This window comes from Talaromyces marneffei, chromosome 1 (assembly GCF_009556855.1).
Source record: "Talaromyces marneffei chromosome 1, complete sequence".
Lineage (NCBI taxonomy): Eukaryota > Fungi > Ascomycota > Eurotiomycetes > Eurotiales > Trichocomaceae > Talaromyces > Talaromyces marneffei.
This window is the reverse complement of record NC_072348.1, coordinates 1,435,645-1,450,806: the sequence shown is the minus strand read 5'-3', so window position 1 is coordinate 1,450,806 and position 15,162 is coordinate 1,435,645. Positions and strand designations below refer to the sequence as shown.

At 47.1% G+C, this 15,162-nt stretch overlaps 5 protein-coding genes across 5 annotated transcripts; 2 read left to right on the top strand and 3 right to left on the bottom strand.

Annotated features, from left to right (window-relative positions):
- Positions 1-14: 14 nt before the first annotated feature.
- Positions 15-3,970, bottom strand: EYB26_000537 (uncharacterized protein; the record flags this gene model as incomplete). Its single annotated transcript, XM_054259853.1, has 8 exons — positions 15-633; positions 692-795; positions 858-2,767; positions 2,820-2,942; positions 2,997-3,023; positions 3,090-3,743; positions 3,821-3,854; positions 3,923-3,970. 8 exons carry the CDS (start codon positions 3,968-3,970, stop codon positions 15-17), a joined length of 3,519 nt encoding a protein of 1,172 aa, XP_054115828.1.
- Positions 3,971-4,823: 853 nt separating this feature from the next.
- EYB26_000536 (uncharacterized protein) lies at positions 4,824-6,298 on the top strand (the record flags this gene model as incomplete). The annotated part of the gene is made up of 4 exons (XM_054259852.1): positions 4,824-4,913; positions 5,003-5,817; positions 5,877-6,016; positions 6,075-6,298. 4 exons carry the CDS (start codon positions 4,824-4,826, stop codon positions 6,296-6,298), a joined length of 1,269 nt encoding a protein of 422 aa, XP_054115827.1.
- Positions 6,299-6,730: 432 nt separating this feature from the next.
- Positions 6,731-8,426, bottom strand: EYB26_000535 (uncharacterized protein; the record flags this gene model as incomplete). The annotated part of the gene is made up of 2 exons (XM_054259851.1): positions 6,731-7,980; positions 8,048-8,426. The coding sequence occupies 2 exons, from the start codon at positions 8,424-8,426 to the stop codon at positions 6,731-6,733; spliced, it is 1,629 nt and encodes a 542-aa protein (XP_054115826.1).
- Positions 8,427-11,919: 3,493 nt separating this feature from the next.
- Positions 11,920-12,789, top strand: EYB26_000534 (uncharacterized protein; the record flags this gene model as incomplete). Its single annotated transcript, XM_054259850.1, has 1 exon — positions 11,920-12,789. One exon carries the CDS (start codon positions 11,920-11,922, stop codon positions 12,787-12,789), a length of 870 nt encoding a protein of 289 aa, XP_054115825.1.
- Positions 12,790-13,045: 256 nt separating this feature from the next.
- On the bottom strand, positions 13,046-14,698 carry EYB26_000533 (uncharacterized protein; the record flags this gene model as incomplete). The annotated part of the gene is made up of 1 exon (XM_054259849.1): positions 13,046-14,698. The coding sequence occupies one exon, from the start codon at positions 14,696-14,698 to the stop codon at positions 13,046-13,048; it is 1,653 nt and encodes a 550-aa protein (XP_054115824.1).
- Positions 14,699-15,162: the final 464 nt, after the last annotated feature.

The following is a 15,162-nucleotide window of genomic DNA, read 5'->3' as shown; positions in this document are numbered from 1 at the left end:
CAGAGCAACCAAGTTTACTGAGAAACACCACCACCACGACCTCCAACGGCTCCCACAACCTGCAGCTGATCGGCAGTAAGACGGATGTCTGGAAGTGGTCGACCTCTTCCCGTAGGCCAGCTAATGAAACCAGTCTCACACAAATACCGCAAATAACGACCAACATCCTCGCGACTAATTCCGTAACCGGCGCTCTCATCAACGCCTGTCCAGTGGTCTGCATCCAGTTTGAGAATCTTGACTGCATTCCGATCATCGAGTTCGGGCGCCTTGGTATTTCCTGGTAGATCGTTGACACAGAAGTGGAACAGTGGCATGAGAGCGTGCTGTTCTTGATCCTTTTCTTGGCCACCGGCAGAAACGTATTTTTCAAGATCGTGCTTCCAGTCTTCGTAGCTGATTTCTGGAACATCGTAACCGTAGTATTCGAGGATTGAGAGGTATTCGTTCATGCGGAGTCGGGGATGGCCGGTGACATGAACGACTTTGACGCCTTCTAGAGGGTTGAGGGCAGCTGCCACAACGACGCGAGCGACGTGGTTGACTGGGACGGAGTTGACTGTGTTGACGATGCGAGGGCGAGAGTGTAATTGAATAGATCCCTTCAAGAATCTGATGAGGAAATCGTCGGTGCTGCAAGAATAGATTGTTAGCTACTGACATTCGCAACGGCAGAACAGTTAATACTAACTTGCAAGTTCCAGTCTGGGAACATCCTAGAATATATCCAGCTCGAATGACGGAACCTCGAAGACCCCTCTTACCTGCCTCTCTAACAAGGTGCTCAGAAACCCACTATTTATGCAAATCAGCAAACATCCATTGAAATATTCTCTTCCCCTTAATCAAAAACTTACCTTAGTCTGACCATAACCAGTGCCTAAGTGGCGACGGCTACCCTGCATATCATCTTCCTCAGATATAGCACCCTCGCCAGTGCCGATTTGTTTCTCAGAAAGAGTAACATAGTGTTCGGTATCAAGTACACTGGTAGAAGACACGAATGTAAAGATCTTGGGCTTGCCAATGTTGCAAAGCTTCATAGCTTCAATGGTTGACAGGACATTAGCAGCCATCATTTCCTGGTAACGCTTCACCCAATGGACTGTAGCACCGTTGGCGATGACTACGGATACTTCTTGAGCCAATCTTTGCCATTCCTCGTCGCTCAGGCCTAGCTGCGGCTTAGAAAGATCTCCTGCAACACAGCTGATGCGCGATTTCCACTCGTCTTTCCATAGACCGTATCCCTTGAGTGAACGTTCGAGACGTGCCATACCAGATTCCGCATCCTTAGCACGGACATGTGCAATGATACGGAATTGTCGTGTGTTTCGCTCGAGAAGATCCTTGATGATGAAGCCTCCTAGGAAACCAGTTGCTCCGGTAATCAAAACTGTCGGATTTGCAGATGCTCGTACGGTAGATGGGTCAGCGGTTTGGAACTTCTCCGGCAGTGTCGTGAGCAAGTGGTCCAAAGACTTTGCATAAGCGGGATCCTCTTGGCTCTCTTCTTGGGTTTCTCCTCCACGGAGTTGCCTGTCGATTTGAGCACTGAAAGCTCGCAATGTCGAGTGTTCGTAAAGGGTGTTGATCGAAACCTGTGCTCCAGTCTCCTTGCGAATGTCAAGCAACATCTGCTGCGCCAACAAACTGTGACCACCAAGAGTAAAGAAATCGTCATCGGGAGATACTTTCTTTTCGTTCAAACCGCGAACCAGAGTAGCCCATTTTGTTGCGACAGTCCTTTCAGTGTCTGTCAGAGACTCCCATCGCTTGATATCTTCAGCAGAGGCAACCTCTGTCTGTTCGGAAATATCGGGGAAAGGAAGGTTCGGTTTATCGACCTTGCCGTTCGGATTCAATGGCAACGCCTTCAAGAAGATAAAGAGACTGGGTACTGCGTAACTGGGGAGTCTGCCCTTGACATGATCTCTGACCTCGGTCTGCATTGCTCGGAATTTTTTGAGGTAGACTTTAGTGACACCAAAATCAGTACCCTCGTCGGGAATGTCTTCCAAACCATGAGATTCTAGCCATTGTGGCCATAGTTTCATCTCCGGTACAATGTAACTGACCAGTGTTGGCTCCTCGTTTCGATCTCTTCGAACAAGGGTCTTGCAGTCTCTAATCATGGGATTTTGGCTCAAGTTGCTGTCAATATCGTTGAGTTCAATTCGGAAGCCACGGATTTTGACCTGATCGTCAGCTCTGCCGGTACATTCGACATCGCCTGATTCCAAGTAGCGACCCAGGTCACCAGTTCGATATAGACGATCTCGTGGTCCTTTGTAATATTTTCTCCATGGCTCGCCTTTGTTGTTTTTTTGGTCTGCCTCAACCCATTTGTTGTTGTCAACGAACCAATTCTGCACGAACTTGAGATCGTTCAAAGCTTGATCACCGCGGTATCCTTCAGCCAGGCCAGCTGCACGGACGTAAATTTCACCAGTCTCCCCGACTGAACACAACTTGTTTCGGTCTTCGCGGTTGACGACAAGTAATTGCACATTTTGCATACCTGTTCCTGCTGGAACGGTATCCTTGAGATGGTCCATACCGTTTGGATCCTCGGCTCTGCTCTTAATGCAGTAATAGCTCACGGCACGCTGCGTTTCAGTCGTTCCGTACATGTTGATGATATTGACATTTTCAGCAAGGGCTCGCAGCGCTTTGCAATCTCTTGTGGTCAGGACATCTCCGACAAAGAAAGCACTCTTGAGGCTAGGGAAAGTTGCGCTCGCTCCACCGACAAGAATTTGTCCCACTTTATGTACGTTAGCACCATTCATACACATGAAATAATTATATTGACATACTAGCTGGAGTCAAGTGAGTCACTGTTGGCGAGTACTTGGCCATCCACTCTGCCAGTCTTTCGTGGGCGATATCAGATCGTGAGGGGACCAATAATTGAGCACCCAAAAATAATGGTGTGAAAACTGTCTCGTTGTATTAGTCAGGAGTTTCTCATTCGGATGTTTGTATTGACTTGCCATCTCGCTGAATCGGATCGTGCGCAACTAAAACCTATTGTTAGCCAAATATTATACAACGCACAAGGTGAACACTTGGATGGGATCACTCACTTCCACTAAGCATAGTAAATTTGCTTTCTGAGCTCAGTCCAAAGCGCTCGGCCATCCAAGCAAAATATCTGCAGAGACTGTAATGTCGACCCAAAACACCCTTTGGTCGTCCTTCCGAACCCGAAGTAAAGGACAATGTGGGATTACTGTCAGGTCCGACTTGAGTAGGAGGAGGAGCGGATGCCTTTTGTCGAGCTTCGTAAAATACATCCTTTCCGTCGATCTCTCCACCAGATAGGGTTCCATCGTCACCGAGGCGAAGTGATGGCACCTCAGCCTTGAGATTCAATTCATCATCAATATAACTCCGAACGATGGGGGCAAGAACACCAGCTTCATCGGTTGCTCTTCCAATGTTGATTAATGCGCGAGGCTGGGCGACTTCGAGATATATTTTCTGTCTGGCTGGGGGATATGCAGGATCCAGGACTGTAAAGGTGGCTGCGGAGGACAATGTTCCCATGATAGCGACAACAAGATCGACTGATCGATGGGCGAAAATCATGACAACATCATCATTGGTGATGCCCGCATCATGAAGGTAGTGGGCTAGTGTGTTTGATGCTTCATAGATTTGTTTATATGTGAATCGTCGCTCCGGGCCTTCAGCGGAGGCAGTTTCGACGACGCATGTGCGATCGGGATGGCTTTTGGCTATTGTTGTAGATTATTGCATTAGAGATGAGGTTTTGAACCAGTAATTGAGGCCGTTCAAGTATTTCCCGACATACCGTTTTGTGCAAAAATATCTTGAACTGATCCGACCTATGTCAATCGTCAGGTTAGCCCTACACAAAAATTTCGAACCCCGCAGTCCTTGAAGAAAAACATACATAGCCGGACCAGTCAAGGTCAACGGTCGGATCTGGTAGGGCAGTCATATTTTATATCACCGATCGTCTCAGCATACGACGAATTGAGTCCGTAGCTCAAATGAAATGTGTAGAAATGAGAATTGGGAACAAAATAATAGTTTGGCAGTGTGACGGCATACGCAAAGATTTCCGGCTGGGCGGTGAGTCATCCCTGCGAAATCGGCGTGGGGTAGGCGGCCATCCCTGTTCGGGTATAGCGGGGTTATTATATACATTCCATCTTCTCTTCATCAATGCTTTTCTTCCTTTCACTTATGCTGCTAAACGTTCTCTGCCTCTCTCGTTTTGACGGCTAATAGACTAGCTCCTGGAGACAGGCTTCAGCTATGGCAGGCAGGTATTGTTGATGCCCCAATTCTTACGGGCAGCGTTACCGGACAACAACTGAGAATACTCGACCAGCCAGTTCTGGGGACCAATTATGATGGGAGAGGAGCGACGCAAGACTGAGGGATATTATAGCCTGCCGAAATTCTACTGTGCCGGGAGTCAAAACAAAAAGAAATAAGGACCGTTGCTGCTACCCACGGCGTGTTCACAAATCATCATACTTGGTTTCGATCCCTCGCCCAAGTGACATAATATGATCAAGCTTGCTAAGAGGGAGTCCATTCAATAGATGTACGGAGTAGTTGACTCCGATTTTCTTGACCACAATAAGAAAAGCTTGAATGAAATACAGAGAAGTTCTAATGCACACGATTGGTCGGGCAGCCGATAAGGTACAGATCCAAATCGGCGGGGTCACGGGCACACCCGCCGGAGATCTTGCATTCATTGTTGGTTGTCTGGACTTCACCATCAATTTCTTAGGTTTAATATTACCGATAGCAGACATTTTGGAATCCTTGAGGACAATATGGCGAACACTGTAGATAAGACAGTGCTCAAACAAGTGCAGATTGCTCTTCAGAATGCCGATGCTGAGCTTCAAAATATCAATAAGAAAGTGCGTGGCCGAATACCAAGCTTAGAATTATAGCGCTCGGAGCTCGAGTATTATAACAGGAACTCCTGGTTAATGTTCTACTCTATTAGATATGGTCCAATCCCGAACTCGCCTACAATGAATATATGGCCCACGACAATATCTGCGCAATGTTCGAAAATTTGGCCACTACACGATCCCTGAATTACCAAATCCGCCGCAAAACATACCAACTCGACACATCTTTTGAGATTGAGTATAAAAAGGGAGATGGTGGCCGGGCCCTCGTCTTCAACGCGGAATACGATGCATTACCAGGTATTGGCCACGCCTGTGGTCATAATCTGATTGCCACAAGCTCAATCGCGGCGTACATTGCTACTGTAGAGGCCTTAGAAGCACTCGATACCTCTTCTCTTCCTGGGTATACCGTGCGACTGCTGGGCACCCCTGCTGAAGAAGGTGGCGGAGGGAAATTGAAGCTCATCGAGGCCGGAGCATACAAGGGCGTCGATGCATGTCTGATGGTCCATCCAGTTACGCAGGGAAACAATGATGAATCAGTTCCCAGCATTCACATTGCGGGACCCGAATCTTTGCTTGCTAACAACAAAATCAAAATCAACTATACCGGATCTACTGCTCATGCAGCTGGGGCTCCTTGGGAGGGCGTCAATGCGCTAGATGCAGTGGTATCTGCCTATGTCAATATTTCACTTCTCCGACAGCAGATTTTGCCCTCGCAGAGAGTCCACGGCGTCATTGTGAATGGCGGCGAAAGACCCAATGTGATTCCGGGCTCCGCAAGTCTGCATTATTATATACGATCACCCGATACAAAGTCATTGAACGCACTTACAGATAAAGTTTTGAAGTGCTTTGAGGGTGCAGCAACAGCGACGGGTTGTAAAGTAGAGGTGGAGTGGTTGGTCATATCTTTACATGAATCTTTGCGCTATACCTGCTAATCATACCATGCCCTAGGATCAACAACTATCAAGAATTGAAGAATAATCGGCCCATCTGCGAGGCTTATATGGAAACACTGAAAGCAATGGGCCATAATTGTGTCCTCGATGATGGTGAAATCAAAGGCTCCTTGAAGGGTGCCTCTACCGATATGGGTCAATATGGGCCATTCCCCTTTGTCTAACAATATACACCAGGCTCATTGGATTATAGGAAACGTCATGCACAAAGTCCCCGGTTTCCATGCTCTGTTCCAAATTCCGACTGAGGACGGAGCTGGAAACCATACGCACGGCTTCACGGCCGGGTCTGGTTCACAAGAAGGCTACAGGAGAAGTATTGTGTGTGCAACCGGTATGGCCGTGGTTGGTTTGCGAATCTTGATGGACGATGAGTTCGCCAAATCTGTCAAAGTTGATTTTGAAAGGGAGAAGTAGATCGTGTTACTATTCGATCAAAATCTTCAATCTTCAGACGAGTTTCCATAATATGGATGTTATAGGGCCCACCGAGGTTAACAATGTTTAATTCTGGAGTACCGATAAGGTTGTTTCATCTGCTGCGAAAAGCTTAGCATAACCACTTACCTGAACTTCTTAGCTTAGGTAACTAGAGGATGTATCTTGATCCTACGAACATTTACCCTCGAATTGCAGAATCTCTTCGTACTAATCATGGTATTCCCCAATGCATGCTGTGTCACTTGTAATAATCGTTTACTGGTTGATCAAATTTGATTGATCTTTCAAGAAGAAAACGACAGGAATCATAGTACCGAAATTCGCGCCTTCGATAAAGTACGCAAGATAGAACCTCCTGAATCAAGAGTCGTTGAAGCGCCATCAATTATCGGTAATTCAACTCAAAACTTATTTGCCAGCATCCGTCTTGACACCCTTGGTGGCATCTTGTTCCGTATCGACTTTGACGGGGTCTCTGGCCCCCTGCTTGGTCTCCTTTCCGGCCTCCTTTCTGGATCCATCTTTGACATACTTCCTGCCATCCTTTTTGAAATCCTTTCTAACGTACCTCTTAACATCCGGCTTGGCATATTTGATGTCCTTGTTGACATCCTTATTGAAATATTTCCTAGTATTCTTTCCAGCATCCGTTCCAATCTCTTTTCTGTAAACCTTTTTGACATCTCCCTTGACATCGGTGGTGGCAACTTTTCCGGTATCGTTTTGGGCGTCTTTCTCAACATCCTCTTTGGCTCGTTTTTTGGCCTCTTCCCTCGCACGTTGAAGAGCCAATTTCCGTGTCTCATAGACAACGCGCATCTGCGAACCCCAAGACTTCAACACGTCTGGATTTCTTGCACACCATATTGCGAGCTCCCTTGTTGCAAAGGTATCCTCTAAGCAGTCATGGCCCTTCTTCCCCGTCTGAATCATCATTTTGAGCCAGCTAAGGAGTAATCTCTTCAAGCCGTAAGACTCTGGGAATCTTTTGCTTTGAATCTCCGGAAATACTGCCTGTGAAGCTAGAATCGCTGTGTCGACAATCCTCGAATGGAATATACCTAGTACATTCAAATCATTCTGTAATGCATGTCCGATAATGATGGTTTCGGCATCGATATATTCCCAAAGCGCTTCTCTAGCCGCTGCCCAGCCTCGAAGAGCTTGACCTTGCTCGATCGCTTCACTCATAGATTTGCGCGTAACACCGCTAACGGTGGACCTCCAAGCATGAACTTTGGATACTGGGTCAACATATGTGTTCAAAAGGATTTCTCCTGTGAGTACGTCTACCGCACATAACAGCGCAACGCAGGCTACATTCTTCCATAGTCCGACCATCTCACAGTCAATCGCCACTATTTTGCGCTTTGGCTGTCCGAATGTTTGAGGAGTTTGACGAAATTCCGAATATGGAACATTGGTGTGTATTTTGCGTTCTGTGAGACCCTGCTGCAAGGTATACTGCTCCGCATCAAGAACTTCTATTGTATGACATGCAGCAAGAAGAGCACTGTGAATAGCCTTTTGCTCGGTGTCAGGTAGCAGGGTGTATGTGTTAGATTTATGCATAAGTCCGCGTTTCTGAACCACTTCCTGCTCCTGAGCGACGAGCATTTGTTGAAAGTTACTGTCGTTGAGACTCATATTTGCAATACCTATGTTATTTATCAGTCGCGACCTTCATAGTAGATAGAAAAAATGCCCGAAAAGTATCAAGCATACCTTGGATAGTGACGGACTCGCTCAAGCTAGGAGGCACTGCCTGATTCAGTGGCTCGATCGATTTTTCACCAACTTCTTGAAGGGTGACTACTTTCTCAACATTCGAGACACTAGAGATGTCAACCATCGCATCGACCATATGAATACGAGAATGCTGGTGAAGAGCTTCGTCGGTAGCGAATCCTTTGTCACAGACCGAACAGCGAACTTGATGTTTGGTAGCAGAGCAGTGAGACCTAAGAGCAATACTCGAGCTGAAACCTCGGTTACATATCTGACAGATGTAGCTTTTGTTGTCCGTGTCAGGTTGCTGTTTCTTTTGTGTCGGTCTCCCTTTTCGCTTCAGTATCGCGATCCTGGATGGTGGATTCTCCTCCATGGCGATGGCTAGAGTTAATCTGGAAGGAGAATAACCTGGGTTGTATTTCTAACTACGCGAGAATAAAAGGGACGAGAAATACCAAGCTCAATCAGTTCAGTCGATTTGTCTTTGTAGTGAAAGGAAGGATTAAATTTTCCTTATGAGATGTGTCGGCGTGTGAAGAAGGTGCAGCACATGACTTTGCTGACGGGCGAGCAGCTATATATGTAGCACACAAGAATGCAAATCATGTGACTGCATAAACATAGTCTTCCCTTTCTTGACGTGTGAGCAGATATTGAGGTCAAAAGAAGACTTAGTCGAAGGTGCTCTCGAGTCGTCAGAAGGTGACTGACAAATACTGATCATTTGACAAAAGAGGAAGCAGCCAGTTTCCTCGTCAACAGCCAATACACCCTGATATTGATGTACCCCGGTGCTATCTATGGTGATACAGTGACTTCCTAAGCGGCAGGAGTGCAAGCAGCAGTACTAAGTTACCCTATAATATTCAATTAGCAGAATTCCAAGACTTTATATACCAGGTGGTTAGGGTTATACCAGAGAAGATCTGTCTTTGCGATGGGTATTGCAAAACACCTGGTGTCAACTGGTACCTAGGTAACTAGGATAAATATGACTCAAGAAATTCAAGAAATATATGTATCGAAGTACTCAGGATAACATTGTCTCAAGTGCTGAATGCTCACTCACTCGCATGGATCATTCCAATTATTCCAATTGGGTTACGAAAGACCTGGTCAGCAGCGGCGTGGAGTACAATCATGCAATCTGTCATTATTTATGCCAGTAGAACTGTTGGTATATGAATGATCTATATGGCCCGATAAGGCTGAATGCCTAAAAAACAGTTTTTCTGAAACATGTTAGAATTCACTATACCCGCTTGAACTACTCCATAAAAGTCTCTGAATTCCGACCAAGAGTCAATGTTAGGGAGGATGTTTCAGCGACCCAAGCCAGGGTTTCATGCAGACGAATAAAAACACAAGGAGAAAGAGAATAACAGGATAGCATTACACTTCAGCAAGCAACTAACTAACCAAAGCAATGCAGTTTATGTCATTTCCAAGTACCTCGAGCTGGGTATCTGAAGAATACTTTATTGGGTCGAGAGCGAAGCCGATAACAATCTAGTTAAATACAGCTTACGACCCTGGACGGAGACTGGATAATTAATACAACCAGCCTATCGCTCTGGACTATATCCTTCACTGACCGAATCCTTGATGGAAGTTGCAGCAACCATGCTGGAGCTCTTGAATGCGTCAACCAGAACGAAAAGCAAACAGAAGAAATTATGGACAAGCGACTAGAAAGCCAGGAGTAGTTAGGAGGCCAGTCGCCTACGCTGCCCCTAAAACATATCAGGGCTTACTCAAAGCATCCCCGGAGCATGCCTGCCCAGATGAGATCTGCAAGGCACTGTACAACACCCCCTGCAGAAGACCTTCCGTCTGTTGAGTAACAATGGATCTTCGTAAACGTTTACTGTGGGGTTGCTTTCAAGGTTGAAACTCCGTGGTAAAATCATTAGTTACTGAATCTGTCCATAATATTCAGCTGATCGGCTAACCGTCAAACCGCCCCGGGCCCGATCCCTACTCTTAGAAAGTCTATTGGGGATTTGCACCAACACTCTACATAACTATGCACTGGACGAAATATGTTTTCAACGATTCAACCTGGCTCTCGTCGCATCCTGGATTGGAAACATCCTTTTTTAGAAGCAACCATGCCATTTCGCGAAATTCTTACTATTGCAGTACCTCGAGTCAGTACCATCAACTTGCTAATGGTATTGCCAAGGGCTATGTCAAGACGCTAGAAGCTGAGCAGGCCATTTGATACGTGCCAATCCCCATCTCGATCCTAGACTCGCCGCTTCAGGCTGCTGTAGTACCTCGCCGAGCCTGGAGGCTCTAAGTCTAAGCCCCCGCCGGCAAGATGTCACTAAATCTGACTGACGATCGACGAGGAGAACCGACTACACCACAACGGAACACCTGAAGGACGAGTCAAAGCTTTATACTGAATTCAGTAACATATACCGAGAGATATGATGCCGTTGTGTACAAAGTACTCCGTACTCCGTAGATACACTCTGACTTATCAAGTACATACATACTCCGGATGTAGGTAAGAAACTTTGTGCTCCAACCGAGATGAAGGAGCTTAAATTTGTTTATGAGTCGGACCGGCAAGATTTTTCGCATTAGGTTTTAGATAGCTTAACAAATTATTGGAACGAGTTCGTATTCCTTCTCTGGACTGCTTCTTTCATTTCATATTGCACAACGGAAAAGGGGGGAACAGTCGCCCCCACGAGCTGAAGATCGTCGGCATAAATACGGAATATTTGATAATGCGTTGTTACAGAACACGCGGACATGACAGTCAAAAGTCAGCCTTGCCTCTTTGGAAGACCGCGAGGCTGAAAACGCACTCGTAAACTTACCAAAGTTTGACTGTAGACTGGCTTTGGGCGCTCAATGGATTGGCCCACGCCAAGCAACAGAAAAAAACAACACATCTCGCGGAGAGGGCTCCACTATCGCGGCTCATTGGAAATACGTTCAAATTGACAACACGAGCCGAGGACTTTCTGAGCTCAGAACTTTGTACTCCGTCCCCCCCAGTTCGGGTGATGCCCAGACATCAAATAGGGGAATAATGCCTAAAATCGTTAGAGCGCGGCTCGAAGCGAGATGGCGAAGAGCCTCATAGGCCACCGACAAGGGTCTGTGAGCAACCGAGTCCCTAAACACCGCTGGCTCTAAACCCTTTACTGTCTAGCAGACTCTAGCTGGGGCTCTGAATAGGCAGATATTCCAATCTTACGGAAAAAAAAGCTTTGATGTTGAAACAAAAACAAAAAAGGTTGAGATATGATGACCGCAGTCACTAAAGTTTAATGTATGTCTTGCCTCACAGCTGCCAGTCTACAGCGGTCTGGTCTTTGATGTATGTATCCTTCTCAGAGTGTCATCAGAGTGTCATCGAAGCGAAAATCAAGCACCAGCTCATGGTCGAACAAGCATGCCAAGAAACTGGTTGATACGATGCACAGACAATGAAGGAACATCGGGTCCATTCTTCCGCCTCAAGAAAGCAAAAAATGGGCTACCAACAGAGGAGGCTCGTATCCAAAAGTCGTGACAAGGTTTATTTAAGATTAAAGACAGTTGGACATCGGTGAGCCATGTGACGGTTCTCCAATGAGGATCCCTCGCTGAAGAGCTCTTGCGTTGGGTGGCTGTGACTTTAGGCAAGACCATCAAAGTTAGCGAATTCACTTTTGTGCCCAGTCTGTCTCTTAAAGTTGATATTAAGGTGAGAGGCTGATAGGTATATAGTTAGCTTATCATCCCTTCCCTTTGGACAGCCCTTGTTAATCACACAACTGTCAGACCTCTCGATTCAATTGAGCACATATCAGACAAAGTGATCCTCCACTCAAGTCAAAACAGACCTCATCAATACCGTCATCATGCGCTTCACTGATATCTCCCTCGTCCTCGCTCTCTCCACCGCGGCCATTGCTGCTCCCCACCCTGATGGCGAGAAGACTCTCTACAAGGTCGACCAGAGCCCCCGATACATTCTTGCCCGTGGCTCCGATGAAAAGGTCCTTCACAAGGGCAGCGCCTCTCAACTAGTCGCCCGTCAATCCTCCGGCAACACTGGCTCTGCCGGTAACTCAGACACCTGCTACGGTAAGGCAGTCACCTGCGCCAGCTGCTTCGGTTCCAACTGGACCGAGTGCCCTGATGGCGTGACCTGCCACGATAAGACCGACCCAACCAGCACTTGCTCAAGTGGCTCCGGCAGCGGCAGCAGCTCTGGAGGTAGCACTGGCGGCAGCACCGGTGGTAGCTCCGGCGGTTCTGCTGGAGGTTCCGACTACTGCTACGGCGCTAGCGCTACTTGCGTCAGCTGCTTCGGTGCTGGATACCTCGAATGTTCAGATGGTCACACTTGCTACAGTCCTGCCGACCCAACCACCGGTTGCCCTGATGGCACTGCTGGAGGCTCCGGCTCGGGTCATGGCTCAGGCTCAGGCTCTGGCTCTGGTGCCGGTGCTGGATCTGGCCTAATCGGCACCAGCACTACCGCCACCGCAGCTGGAACCACAGCTACCGCTGGCGGTTCAGGATCAATTGGCACAATTCCCAGTGCAGCCTCTTCTACCCACTCCACCACCTCCACCTCGACATCTACAACCTCAACCTCAGCCCCTACATCCGCTCCTTCCCCTATCTCTGGCAACAAGCTTAGCGGTGCTTCTGGTATCTCCCTTCCTATCGGCTTTTCTGCTGGTGCCGGTGCTGCTGTCCTTATTGCTGCTGTCTTGATGTAAAGACTCCCAGCCAGTCATTCACTATTTTTTTTCTTCTCAATTGTTTATTTTATGAGCCATTTACCAAAATCTTCTGTCCGAAGTTAAAAACTCGATATCCCGATTTACGCTCTCTTGGCCACGTCTGTGGATGCATTTCATTCTTTGTATCTAGTCTTAATTTATAATCATTATTATTATTATTATTATTTTTTTTTTTTGAAATATTCCATTCAGTGCACTTAGTTCGTATTGATATACTTTCAGATGAAATAGCCTAGACTTGCTTCTCCGGCAACACCTGAGTAACAATCTCCTTCTCCGAGACAGGCTGCCCAACAAAGACATTTGCATCATCGTCATGAATTGTGGCAGGAATAAGTGTCTCGGCGGCTGGGAACACATAACTAGATACTATATATACCACAAAAGCACTAAAAAAGCCCCATAAATAATTAAAATCATAGATCTTTTCCGCACCGCCAATGCCAACGCTAGGGTTCACTGCATTGATGAGTCCCGGCAAGTTGGGACCTAGTGAAACCAGGACTGCTGCTGCTGCGCGCCAATTGCAACCCCTGACGTAGTGATAGCGCGAATGCGGACGGTATAGGGCAGGAATATCAATAGCTTGACGCTTGATGACCCAGAAATCGGCAATTAATATGGCAGCGATTGGCGATAAGAAGATTGACAAGGCACCCATGAAGTTGATGAGACTCTCTGCTGAATGGACGATCTTCCATGGAACCATGACCCAGCCGCCAATGATAGTGGCAACTACCGCTCCGCGTCGAATATTTATATAGCGCGGGCATAGAGATGTCAAGTTGTTGGCAAACGAGATGACATTTGCCGATACGTTGACACCAATTTGGGCTACAACCCAGGCTAGACCGACGAAAAATGCTGCCGCACGACCACCCGGACCGTCCCAGTGGCTGACAAGCACCAATGGATCCCAGATGTATGTTCCATACAGAACTTTGCTTGCACTTGTTGAAACGATACCTAGTACACCGATAAAAGTACACAACACCGGGACAAGTAGAGCTTGAAGCCAGATCCCACGCGGCTTCTTTAGGTAACGGGTATAATCCGGGATGTTAGTGGCCATGGTAGCCCATCCTCCACTCAGAGAAGTCATATAAGATAAGATCATCCACGAGCGAGTCGATCCCGTGTACTGTGGCTGCTGATTCCAGATGTCACCACTGCCACCAGCCAACTTGCACATGCCAATAACCGTACCGACAGCGGCTGCGGTGACAAAGATGCCCTTGAAAAGGAAGAACCAACGTAGTTTGTGAGGTGGTGTCAAAAGGAAAGGCAACTGAACTGTCCAGAAAATGAAGTGTGAAAGGAGTTGCTGATTTGTGATACCCGCGCTTTCGGGAAGGTGATTTGGAATATTCAAGTAAGAAGGCCAAATCGCTCGAATGACTTGTGTCATTGCAGTTGATCCGGCATATGTCTGAATCGCATGCCAAAACAGAGCAGTTATCATCCGGATCACGACTGGCACCCGTGAAAAAGAATAACCAAAGCTTGAGCGAGCGGCAACAGGATATGGTACACGTAATTTGGCACCGATGGACCCGTTGAAAGAGATTGGGATTGCAATAATGAACGTTCCCATGATGAGACATATCAAGGCTTCCCTGTAGGTCAAACCTCCTGATATAACCGTCGAGGCACCTTCCCATGATTGTGCAGACAAGATATCACTCATCCAGTAGCCGAGTAGTGCCCAGTGACCCCAGATCCGACGTTCAACCGGTGTTACATCGTTGTCGATATTCGTCCATGTACCTTCTGGTGCGAATGTTGTCGGTAGCTTAGGGAGCTCCCACGCCTTGATCGAGGTTGCTTTGGCCTGGACATTGCTTTTCGCGTCCTGGAAAGTCTCTGAAGCCGACTTTCGAGGCATGGTGGATAATTACCCCGGACAATAAATTTGAAACAGAAAAGATATATAGAAGTCGGTCTTTACCACGTACAGCTCGAATGTAGTGATGGTGATAATCTAGCGGGAATACATAGTAGGAGATGGAGGTGAATGAGCAGATATATCTACTAGTAGAAGAAGCAAATATGACATTTTGTTTTAAATGAAGATATCCATGACTCTATTAGCTAGTCGATATTGTTTGAATAATCTTATCATGATGCTTCACCTGGAGGGGGGCGGGGGGACCTGAGAAGCTAAGATAAGGGCTCGGAGCAGTGACCGGCTCTGTTCAGAAGCCTAAGACGAGGCCGAGATAAGAGCAGCCCCGCGGCCCACCCTCATATCCCGCGGGATGGAAGCCGATTTATCGCGTTGTGTCTGGGTGAGGTACGTATCAGCAATCAGATAAGAACACCCCTGTAACCCCTCGGGCTTTTTGACTG